This window comes from Anabas testudineus, chromosome 13, assembly GCF_900324465.2.
Source record: "Anabas testudineus chromosome 13, fAnaTes1.2, whole genome shotgun sequence".
In the NCBI taxonomy this organism is placed as follows: domain Eukaryota; kingdom Metazoa; phylum Chordata; class Actinopteri; order Anabantiformes; family Anabantidae; genus Anabas; species Anabas testudineus.
The window spans coordinates 4,522,429-4,535,480 of record NC_046622.1 but is presented as its reverse complement, the minus strand read 5'-3'; the positions used below and the strand labels follow the sequence as shown (position 1 = coordinate 4,535,480).

The following is a 13,052-nucleotide window of genomic DNA, read 5'->3' as shown; positions in this document are numbered from 1 at the left end:
AAAGACGACAAAACATCAGCCTAAAAACGGTGTTAGGTGAATATTTTCCAAACAGATATATAGTTGTAACTACTTCTGTGAAAAACTTTCCAGACATTTTCTAACAATGCAATAAAAAGTGAAATCTGTGATTCGTTAATTAGCGTTAGTAAATACAAAGAAATGTTTTTCAGCATTTTGACTGACCAACTTAACTGTTTTCTGTAAACATAAATCAGACTTTCATGCCTACATGACAGCCAAAGTTGGGACAGAGACATGTTTATCACGTTTCCCTATAATTACACAGTTTAATAGTTTGGAAACTGAAGATACTAATTGCAGCAGTTGTCCTGTCGAAATATGCACTGACTTGGCGAAAGATGTTGCTTTGGAGGCAGCATAGCTCCCTTTTAAATCCCAACAAACACCATCTCACCCGTGTCATGGGCACTGACGCACCCCATACCACCATAGATGATCATTTTTGCACTTTTCACTGGCACAAAGAACCTGATATATTTTTCCAAAGTACTCCTGAACACATGTGGCTACATTTATCATGGCAGCATGACAGATTCTCATGCAATGCCACCTAAAGGCTTGAAGGTAACGCTAAAGAGCGCTTTTTGTCCTTGACCTTTGTGCACTGAGATTTTCTGGAGGTGGTGTAAGACCTATGTTCTTTCCAAAGTGGCATTGAGAAATATTCTTTAAACTGACAGACAATTCTCATATAAAGTCTGGCACTACTTTTACATCTTATTTTAGTAAAGACTGAGCCCTTCATGGATATTTCATTTTTACCCAATCATGATAGCATCTAGTACCAATTAACCTACTAATTTTGGAAATGTATGTGTTATTTTGCCTCTGTCCCACCTTTTTAAATGATTGTGACAGGAATTAAACTATTCTATACTATAGTACTGGACATTTTTGTACTCTTGTATGATTAATTGCATAAGATAAAGGTTCAAGCATATCGACATATCTGCAGATTTTTTATTTACTGTAGAAGTGCCAACTTTTCTGGAAATGGGATTTACAGGATAATGCTAAGATGCCTGTCTCTTATGGCGTTTTTCTGGCTTCTTACAAGGTCCCACAGATAAACTACCGCACATATTCTAATTGTCATCAGACAGACATGTAACTGAGAAAAACACTTTTAAATAGTCCATTGAGATTCAGAATATCCTCTCTGAAATGTAAACTACAGTCGATCCTGTCACTAGTCATTTCTGTCACTGAATTCTACTGCTTACTTTTGGGGAATTCATTCCACTTTATGTAGTATTTAGTGTAATGTGACAACGTGTTGCCTTTCATGATATTTAAAATATAGCGACTCGGGATTACACACACAATTAGTTTCTCTATGACATCTTATCATGAATACACATCGGCCAAAGCAACTGTACAACATAACTAAAGCAAGCAGCTGAAATTACTGGTGAATGGTCTATAGAAAGATTGTTGTACGGATATATTACTTACACTAAATGCAAGACGGGAAGCTTTAAATCAGCAGGAGCCTGTCAGAGTTCTGTAAAGGGGAGGGGAATGTTTTGCACTACATGATAAAGTGCTATGAAGAACTGAACAAAACTGAGAAATAATTATGTGCCCTTGGGGACTTGTCAGCTGCAAAAATACTACTATCTACAAACAGAATGGGCAATTACTGTATTACAGATTCTGGGAGAAACAGGATATAAACTCCTTTAAAAATCAAAGCTATTGCAAGTTAAGTTTGAAAATTAGTGAAGTGAAGTGATAAGCAAAGCCATTAGGAGGTGGTTGGTAGTGAAATTGTGCATTCTGCTGAGAATCAACTCAATCAAGGTACAAACACCTCCACTGCTGATGTCCGTTATCCTTACGATGCAGACCCTTCCACTACTACTATAAATGCAGATATGCAACCTTCAACCTCTGATAGCTAAAAGAGCTGCACTAACTTCAGGTGGGAAGATAAAATGTAACAGTGTGGGAGACCAGCGCAGCCATTTCTTTTTTTAGCTCTTATGACTGAATGCTTCCTTTACCATAAATCGTGGCTGTACTGTGTGATCACATTTTGTCACTCACTGATTTTATAACTTTTCTTTTTCGTTTTAATGACTTCCCAGTATAAACCTTTTACACACTAAATGCTGTTATCACATGTTTTATTAACATTGTGTAATTCTTTGGCTAGATATAGACTTTAAGCACTGTAATGATCATTCACTGTTTCTTTCACACTTGCTGTGTTCAGCTTGTTTTGACAGCAAACTGTACTAATGCCACAATAAAGAGATGCATTTCACAATTTGCTGCTTTATTATTATCACAAATATAACAATTCTCTCATAGGCAGTATTCCTGCACAGGAATTCAAAGGGCTTCCCAACCATCACCTGGCAACTCACCCGTTACCAGGGCAAGGTCAATTTTGAGGGCAATAAAAGTGGTATCAAGGTTATCAACAGAACATGAAGAATGCATTGCAAGCGATAGTATATGTGCTTCAGTTCAACTACTTTAGTTAATAGTGAACTATCATCATCATCAACTATCAAACTATCATAAATCATGAACTATGGTAAAATAATGCTGATTTGTTAGTGCGGTATTCTAAAGCTGCCATGCACAATAGATCTGTGACACTTGCAGACTTGCACCGGACTGAGACCAGGCTGTCAGCAGCATATTGTACCGCATTAGTTAATTTGTTGTGCACACGTACATAAGCGATGCCACAGAGTAACTTTGAGCTGAAGCTATGCTGTGAAAGTTGCAGCAATGATAAGGACACAATTTGTTATAAAAAACAAATACAGCTACACTCACTTAATTTAGGTAATGTTCAAAATAATAAATAATGTTCATGCTATATATGCAATATCAATGCCAGCTGGCATTTCTATCAAGGTAATAAAATATTGTAGTAAGAAGTAAGCCGATTATTTTATTAATTATTGATTCTTTTTGACCATTATTTTGACTGTGGATCCTACAGTTTATACAGTACCTGCTGAAAGCACAACATTTTAAGCATAGTAATTAGAGTGCTGTAATATTGTATAATATAAAGATGCACAAGTACAGTTTCCATTCCCATTTAATGTCTGTGGATGTTTAAGGTATTACATAGTGAATGATGTACTCGCTATAGTTCGAGATCCCTACAGAAACAAATTGGCAAATCAGTAACAGTGCAAGGCTGTGTTCAACTAAACAAACTGGTAAATGGGGATTTTTACATCTCCTGACATTTTTAATTTATGGGTTAATCCTGAATTAGCAGAGAATCTATCTTCATACATGTAAATTATTCTAAATAGGTACTGAGATATTCTGTCAACAAGGGCTTACATATTTTTTATATTGTGTCAAATACAGTTTATTCCATTTCCCAGGAAAATAACATTCCAGACTGTGGCTAGGACCTGACAAATACAGCATCCAAAAAAAAAGTCCCTTTTGTTTGTTTGAGTACTGAAGCTGGCAGGCACTTGCTCTTGTCAGTTGTCACCTTCATCTGATAAAAGCAATGACCCTTGCAGAGCCCACCGATCCCTATCTTTCAGAGAGTGCAAAATCAGAAACACTCATTGTTGTTGAAAGGGCTGCACCTGCTGCATTTTAGGAGCTCTAGAGCAATGCCGTCGGTGATTATTTCAGGTCTTAACATCGCTTTCATGATAACATCAACAAAAGAGACAATGGCAATTTTATATTTGAAGAGGGAACAAAAAGACAAACATTCCTGTAGTTATTATCATTGTATGTTAGACTGTAGTTCTACTTTAATGGAACCTGCCTTTATGTAATTCAACATTAAATAGTCAAACGTACATTGCAACTGAAGAAACTTAAGTGACTCTGAGACAAGGTACACAACATATGCAGATAAAATAGAGGAGAATGTGAGGCTAAAAGAAGAAGACATGCTTCAAGTGAACAGAGGGGAGACCTAGGAAAACAATAGGGACACACTGAGAAATTCATCCACTAGCATTAGGTCATTGGGTTGGCAGAGCACAGGAAACTGTGTGCGAGTCTGCAGCCTCTGCACTGTGGTATGAAAAATTAATTAGAATAACACACAGTAAGTAGGTGAGACGTTCATGCGGGCTCAAGTAGAAAGACATGATTAGCTATAGCTTGTAAGATTAATGAAGACCTTCACAGGGAGATTATATTGACTGAAGCTGATTATACTTGAGACCATTTATTCAGTGGAATATCATTACAGATTACAACAATCCATACATCATATGCAACCTCACCTAACATATCACAGCCGACTACTTACCAAAGCCTAGTCTTTCTTTCTGATCCCTGGAGTACTATGGAGATATGATTCTACAACCTTTCCAAAGTAATGGTGAACCACAGTAGTGTTGCATTATGTATTGCATTGATGCTACCGTGCCCCTCATTTAGAAGTGTGGAAGTCTGTGTCACATGCTGCTTTTTTTGATAATTTTCCTTCATTTAATAGATAAAGCATAGTCATACAGAAAAATGACACAAAATCAGAGGTTGTGCATTATGTATCTAAAATATTAAGCAAATAAAACAAACTTTTCACACTGACTTCAGGCACAAAATAGCAACACTACTTCACTAACTTTGGCATCAGCACACAGGCTTATTGTATGTAACTATGTACTCTGAAATGCCAAATCTAAAATCTCTAGGTACTGATTATAGTGTTGATCACTGTACACACCAGTGAAGCTTGCCTGCCAAGACTTGAACGTTGTGCCCAACTTCTCATGATTAACAAGGATTTTGTTATTTCTCTTTGTAATTTAATTTCCTGGGCTTAAATTGGGGGTATAAGAAAAGCTCAGTCACAATCAGGTTCTCCTGCCAGTTGGAGAAAGTCCACCAGTTTCTGATGGAGGGACCAAAAATAGATTGCAAAATACTTTCACTGCTGTTTAGCTGTATATAGTTCACATACTGCGGGAACACAGCAGGTCATCAATGCTTTATGTTGCAATTGACTGGCAGTAACCGTGTCATTTATGTTAGTGGGATAATCTGAAACTAGGAAAGCAGCTGACGACTGTAGAGTGAAAGTAACTTTTAACAAAGCTCCAGGTTTTTAAGTTTATTTTTCAATGAATACAATCACAGAAATATATTCATTGCATGGTCCAGCCCTGTGTAGTGCATGCAAATACTGATCCATTCCCCATATGAAACCATATTTCTGATGCATGACTCTTTTGCCCTTGATGAAAATGACTTCATGCATCACTTATACACCACACTCATACTCACTCCACATCTATATTCCATGCACCCCACTTTTAATACTGAGATACCTCAGAGTTAGCTAAGGAACAGATGAATTACCATTCCACACTTAGCACTCCAAGCAGCATTATATTTCAATCAGAGGCGGACTGAGGGGAGGAAAAAAAGGGCCCAAGACATCGTGCCAGCCCAGCCCACTTTTAAACATGAGAGAAATCTAATTGTGCTGCCCTCTCGGCTTCGGCATGATTTAAATATCTATGGAATGAAAGAAGACTAGGCAGGGAAGACAGGTACAGGGGAAAATAAAATAGAACAGGGGAACTACTATCTTCAAAGTGAGCATTTTCAGCATATTCTGAGAGAACAGTAGGTCAATAATCCATTGCACAAGCCATCATGTCAAAAGTATCATAATAGATAAAGACGATATCACACTCCTGGGAAGGGCTGCTCATGGCTCCTGTTGCTGATAATATTGAAAACCAGTTTGAAGTGTGGCTCTCTTACTAAAATATGACATATTGCTGATCTAAAAGCATACTCAGCTCTTATTGCTGCTTTGGTTACAGTCTACCACTGCTTTTTACAAGTTTTTTGTTACCCTATAGTCCAACAAATGTTCTTGGTAAAATAGACTTTCTCAAAATCACAGCCCACAGACTGGGCCATTCAAGCTTTTTACATACATACTCTATCACAGTTTAGAAATCAATGCTCTGACAGTGTCAGCGCAGCAGACAGAGTGTGCAACACTAATTTGACAAATGTTATTTCAGTTATTGATAAGGCAGGGCTCAGCTGTTACTGTTCATGGATGTATGATGACAGGAAATACAAGTTCCTTCAGGAGATCTAATAAAACTCCACTGAGAGTCATCCTTCTAAAATAACCAAATGAATAAGATCAGAATGTTTTTCTCAAGGCTGAAGAACAGAGAAAGCAAATAAAGTAAAGAGCTGTCACTGCGTGTTATAAGACAACAATATGCCTGCAGACAATACTGATGTACTGTGTGCATTTTCCTTTCTGGGTTTTATGTGATGCCCATAAAATTTCATTTGTCTACACTTATATCTCCTGGCCGGGGAATGGAAAAGAAGACAAATATAGGATATTGATAACAATGATAGAAAAAGATAAAATCCAGAGACATGCTGACAGGAAGAAACTAAGACACATAGAGGATACTAATGCTACTCTATATGCACTGAGCACCCCAAGTATAACTAGTATTGCAGACTGCTGCCGCAGCAACGCTGTGGCTGATATGTAGATGCTACAATGAATGAGGCAGTTTGAATCTGATACTGCAGGAGCTGCAAGATGGAAAAGACCAAAATTATGCACTCTCAGAATCAAGTACAGACCAAAGAAGTTGAAAGGCTGAAGACAAAAAACATGCTGTTAACAATCCAAATCCTATTCACAAGCGTTTTCAGTAGCATTGAGAGCCTGAATATAATGGCTGTGATTAGCCTATGAACTATGGTGGTCCTATTTTCCATAACGAAGCACCTTCCAGGTCAAGGAGCAACGAATGATCTTAAGAGACTTAAGTTTTACCTCCTGCGTTGAGCCCCTTTACTTGACCACTTGCTCAACAGTTTTCAGTTGTCAAAATTAACTGCACAGTAAAGCCCAATAAGCCTGTCAGAAGGAGTCAACTAATTTTTCTGGGAGGCAATTATTTTGCAAACAAGTAAGACAAAAGGAGTCGATGTAGTAACAGAGCTGATTTACCTATAATGAACACGCAGACTAAATTCTGTCAACTACCCGAGGTACCGAGGAACCAAATCCTGAGATCAAAAATCAATGGACAGTATTGACTCGACTGTAATAAATTTACCGTACAAGCCCCAGTCCCTGTTTATAAACTAGTTCAATTCTTGATAAAAAAGAAAACCCCAGAATCAGTTTCATGGTTTTGTTTCTAATGTAATGTAAAAGTTTTTTTAAGGACAGATGTGATATTAAAGGCACATTATTTAAACAATCTCTCCCTCTAAAACAATAAAATATACATCTTGGTTTACTATTGGATATAACTATGATACAGCTAAATTTATAATAAGATTCAGTATGATTAAGATGCAAATTTATACCTTTACATTCAGTTTGATTTAGCTGATATTGATTTTCAATTTAGCTTCTAATTTGACATTTGAGTTTCCAGTGCAGAACCTTCACTTTCACAACACAGCATTTCCACAGTGAGGTAATAATATTTAATTTGAGTTTTTGCAGCACTTGTGTTTTGACAATTTAAAAACACTTAGTGTTTACTCAAAGCAGAAACAAAATGCACACAACATGAAGTCTGCTTATTTCAACTGTGGCCTAACTGTCAACCTGTTGCTTATTGTAATTGTTCTGTGCTGGGGTGCATTCTTACTGAAAAGCTGACGACTTGCCAGGTTAATCAGGTCCAGAGTCAGGATCATTTGACAGGTGCATTTCCAAAGTAGCTGCTAAAGCTTACAGCAATACTTACTCTAATTGACAGCTTCAGCAGCTAATGGTGCTTTCTATTTGAACTGGGAAGTTGGAAGTTCTGAGGACTCAGAAATTCTGTCTTATTTGTGTTGTCATTAAATCCATCGTATACACACTACTGTACAACCTCTAGCTGAGGACGTGCTGTTACGATGTTTGTATGTGCACGCTACCATGTAATATGTTGTATAACAATTTCCTGGCTATAAAATAATATACTATATAATAATAATACATATACTGGTATCGCTAACAATGGGCTGACCTGGCTGGAACTATTTAATAAATACATGCAGTCCCCATTCATTCTACATGTAGTAGAATTTGCTCAACTTGGGTGTGATGTTGTTCCCAGCTCAGGCATCCATAATACATCATAACATAGTAACTTCACTGTGACAGAGTTTTCTTCTACAAATTCAATATTACTCCTAGTATATTTGATGCTGATGATTTAGCTAGTTGTCCTTTGACGAGGTGTTAAATGGTCTGACGTGGTTTTTTTCACCAGGAGCTGGCCAGTAGAAGTTTGTCATGCATCAAGCAAAGAAAACATCTGAGGAGACTGATGAAACTACTAAAACTGGGTTAAGAACTGTCCAATGGAAGAAGGTCATGTGGTCTGATGAGTCCAGATTTACCCTGTTCTAGAGTGATGGAAGCATCAGGGTAAGAAGAGAGGTGGTGAAGTGATGCACCCATCATGCCTAGTGCCTACTGTACAAGCCTGTGGGGGCAGTGCTATGATCTGGGGTTGCTGCAGTTGGTCAAGTCTAGGTTCAGCAACGTTAGACTTTGCAGAGTGGTCCGACTCTCTTCATCAATACAAGATCTTGGTGAAATATGAATGCAACTTTGAACACTAATAAATGTTGTGACATTGCAGAAGCTTACAGACTTTTTTGGGGGGAGGGGCACTGTATGCATTTATTAAAAACTAATATCACGACTCTTGAATACCATGATTGTTTATTGTCCAGATTCATATTGACCTTGGTATACCAGAGACTTAATTCTCCATCCTGTCTTCTCATTTCCGTATTTATGATGTTTAAACCAAGAGCACCTACTGTAGCAGCCATGGCCTTTAACGTTATCTCACATGAAGCAGACAGACACCTACAACAGATAAGACATTCCTGAGAGATTGCTTAAGTGCTTGTGCTGGTATGAAAAGCTTTCAGTAGGTACTACACTTTGCAGTTTCCTCACAGTTGAATGTTTTGTTTTATTGTTTTTGACTGTGTCATTTTGAGTCCTTTAATATGACCGACTTTAACTGGCTGAATAGACTGCAGATACCATTTTGTCTTTTTAAAATAGAAATAGTTATCAAAAATGAAACACGTTTTCCTTGCATTTATTTAGCCTTGAGGCTCTGAAAGGCTGCTAGCACGATATATGACAACTACATAATAAAGGACCCCGCAGTTGAATTGTCATTACTGCAATTTACTGAAGCATGCCAATATCCACCACACTGTCTTGTCCTAAAGATGCAAGACCTGTTAAAATGGTATAAATTTGAGCTTCAGTGTTGTTCCAAAGATTGACTCAGACTCTTGCAATTAAAAGACAAAGTGGAAGTGGAACGCTGCTGTTTGTGCAGCAATTTATATGATTATTTAAAATTCGCCGGTGAGTAAAGGTCGTTTATTCTTTTACAGGCCTGGCTGAAATAGCTTTGCTGTTATGTTCATACTGCATTGTTGTGTTTTCTCCAGTGGATTATTATACTGTCTATACTAGGACATATTACTACCAAACAGTGCAAACTCTAACAGCTACAACTAAAGAATAAAGTATGTAAATAAAAACACAAATTTACAATGAATGAAAAACTCCATATGGACGATATGTAATATATGTATAAATCAGTTGAGAACATTCTTTAATTGTCAGAGCTACTCGGGTAAATTAGATGAAGATGAATATGCACAATATGCCCTATAAAAATAATACAATGAGCAAAAATGGTTGTCTTACCAAGTACAGTATCCTCAGGGTTACTAACTCAAGAGCAGAAGGGTGACAGGGTCAGAGAGACCATAGAACTGAGGCTGTAATAAAGATCCTCTACATCATATTGGTTTTGCCCTTTAATATACTTTGCAAGCAGCAGTGGAGCAAGCCTCGTGCTTGGCAAGGCATCCACACAATCTAGCGGATCACAAACTTGTAGCATAAAAAAACAATAAACTACAGAAATGGCACGTCCCCGTCAACCCCCTTCAATTGCTGTACGTGTAGAAAACATATATATAAAATCCAGTCTTTCTATAAATGTCCACAATTTATTCTGTCTAACAGTCCCCAGAGACAAGGCTCAAAAAGTTAAACAGTTGTTTCCATTTAATAGTATGGTTTAACGAGCAGACGGGTGAGGTTAGTGCTGTGTGTCTCCCAGAAACAAAGCTCAGAGAGCCACAAAGTGCATGAACCTTTCTCCGGTGGGTTAAAGGAACCATTAAAGGGGCAGAATGCATTAGACCATGCATTCTCTAGAGCAAAGGAGACACTCAATTTGTGACAAACATTGATAATCGCACTGGTGAAGATAAGTATGAGATGCCAGAAAATTCAACTCAGTGAATGGAGCAGAGCTCTGCCATGTTGAGGTTAAGGTCAACTCTCTAAAACTAGAGAGAGACTTGTTTTTTTATTTCTTTTTTATCAAGTAGAGCACTTTTAAAGGGCTATTTGTTAGGCCAGTCAACCCTGCTTCTCAAACTCTGTCAGATAGTTAGGGTCTGTAAACCCACAGCCTGAGACCCCTGCTGTTTACAGTCAGACCTTTATTGAAAGAGTTTAGAAAAAACCCTGCCTAATCCTTGAGGCTCAAAACAAGAATAGAAATGCTCAATAAGCCATAACATCGTCACCTTCATTCAGATTGAAATGCAAAATTTATCATTGCAAAGATGCAGATTCCTCCTCTCCGAGTGTGAAAAGACACAAGGCCTCTCTCTCATCCATAAATGATGATTCTCCCAGCTGTGTCACATTTACAACCGCCAAGTCATTACAGTAGATTTCACTGCACCCTGTACCACTCCTAATAACAATGCTTAAAAAGATTATTCCGTACAACTATTTCCCACTATTGTATCTGAACGCTGCCTTCTGCATTTCTTACCTGAAAGGCCACTGATGACAGACAGGAGAAGAAATGGTTTCCATGGTGACCCCATACTTGTTGAAGAGGGTCCCTTCTGCAAGAATGTTAGCAGGTCTGCTTCTTCATTAAAGCTGTGCCTACAAACAGAAAGAAAACATCAGTTGGTGGGAGGAAGTAGAGTAGTTCTGGTTATCAAAGATACAGATGCAAACCTCTATAATCAGAAATCCAAATGATTGTACTAATCTCACTAAATAACATCTTCACATTTAGTTTATTGTCTCATGATTGCAGTGATGTTCACACCATATGGCCCAGAGGAGATTTATACATGACAAGTTTACTCCCACTTGACAATTTCAGATAAAATAATACAATGGTTCACGCCTTTTTCTTGTGATCTCACTGTGCACAACATAACCAGACACAGGAACAACAGTCGCTGTTACCTCTGCAGTAATTGGTGTTAAAAAAGCTTTCTTAAGACAACAGAGTCTGTGCATTTCTTGCTATTTATAGAATATACACACATGATTTCTAGATATTTAACATATACAGTGATGCTTTTATTATATGTTGTCAGTTTGTTTCTGAGTTCTCCTTGTTATCTCTCCTAGCTCCTAAACATTCCCCCTGTTAACTCAAAATCAAACTGGCACCCATAGCACACAAATGCTTCAGATATTAGGTTTATCTTATTTTTAAGTTAAAATATTTCCAAACTTTCAAAGCAAATGAAAAGTACTGGTCAGATATTGGAAGATATTTGGTGTTCCAGAAAAATGTGTGGACAACTTTTCCAAAGTGCGGTTTACAGATCAAAGTGAAGCATGCTTTAAGCCTAAGGACTGAACCAAAACATAACACGCAAGGTGAAGTGTCGAGATGCAAATAGAAACTGCATTTCCCTCACAAAGTTTATTTTCTATATCAGCATATTCTCATGTTCATACCATACAGACAGGCTGTCTTCAAACCACAGTATTCGCAGCAAGTTGGACTTGTGCTTGTTTAACGAGAGCTTCACACAGCAAGGCTGTGTTATATTGCATTGTAATAAATCGTGCACACAGAATTTAAATCCAGACTAAACTTCTGACCTCAACGCAAGGTCCTTTACAAGGAGGGAGTAACGCACAGGAGATTCACCTCAACCCACCAGATCCCATCTGTCTCCATGCAGACAGCTGAACAACAGTAGTTGCTGTTTATGCAGAGAACATCATCTCAGATGCACAGCTTGATAAAGTATTCAGACTACTTCACCTTTTGCGCACTTTGTGATGTAGGTCCAAGTTAAAATTTATTACTGTAGGGACAATAATAGTCAGGTGTACAGACAGACTAAACTTTTCCACTAGCATCACTGCTGTTCCTTATTGAACATCATCATAAAAGGTAGTGTGTTCAATACATGGCACTGACACATTCACTTACATTCAGCAGAGAATGATGTATAAAACATTGCACCTCTATTTATAGATGCAATTCTATTTGCAAACACGCTAATGGATATGCTGCTGATAATGTGTAGGCCTACTGTATAAAGAGGTGTGCTGACCTTTGTATTCTCTATTTGTGCCCAATCTCTGCTAAAAAGCAGCATTTTTCCAGTTATTTAGTATCTTTAAAATCTTTTAGCTTGTTTAAATGTACCATCCCTAGTTCTTCCTCTTACCATTTTCTTCTGATCCCACCAACCGTCCCTCTCATCTTCATTTAAGTTGTCTGTGTCATTTAGATCATTAATGCAGTGGCACAGACAGCTCTGAGGGTTGAGAGAAGCATGTCCAGATCCAGCAGGAGCTGTGTCACATTCATCATTTATGCCTTCTTGTCTTTGCCTCACCTCATTTGCTCCCTGTTCTCCCACCAATGTACCACCAATAGTTCTCGTGGGTTTAACAATTAGTGACTTGGCATTTACAATTTCTTATTTAGAGAAAATACAAAAAGAGGAAAGGATAAAAAGAGATTTAAAGATGATTAATTTCTTTCCTACATCTTGGAAGAAAGAATCTGCTACTCTTATATAGTGTAAGTTTAAGTTCTGTCTACAGCATGAAGTAAATTAGCAAACTAAAAATGGGGGGTGACACTTGATGTTTCCATATTTTCGCTCTTTTTGCTCAGTGATGTAAAGATAGAAAAAGCTAAACTGTGCATGCCACACTGTGACCCATACTTGCAATT

At 37.7% G+C, this 13,052-nt stretch overlaps 1 protein-coding gene across 1 annotated transcript in view; it reads right to left on the bottom strand.

Moving 5' to 3' along the window:
• Positions 1–13,052, bottom strand: part of cntn5 (contactin 5) — an 82,798-nt gene that overhangs the window by 47,665 nt on the left and 22,081 nt on the right. Inside the window, exon 2 of the mRNA XM_026372962.1 lies at positions 10,878–10,996. Within this exon, the coding sequence (XP_026228747.1) occupies positions 10,878–10,932 (55 nt within the window). The 5' untranslated portion in view covers positions 10,933–10,996. The remainder of the gene's footprint in view (positions 1–10,877; positions 10,997–13,052) is intronic.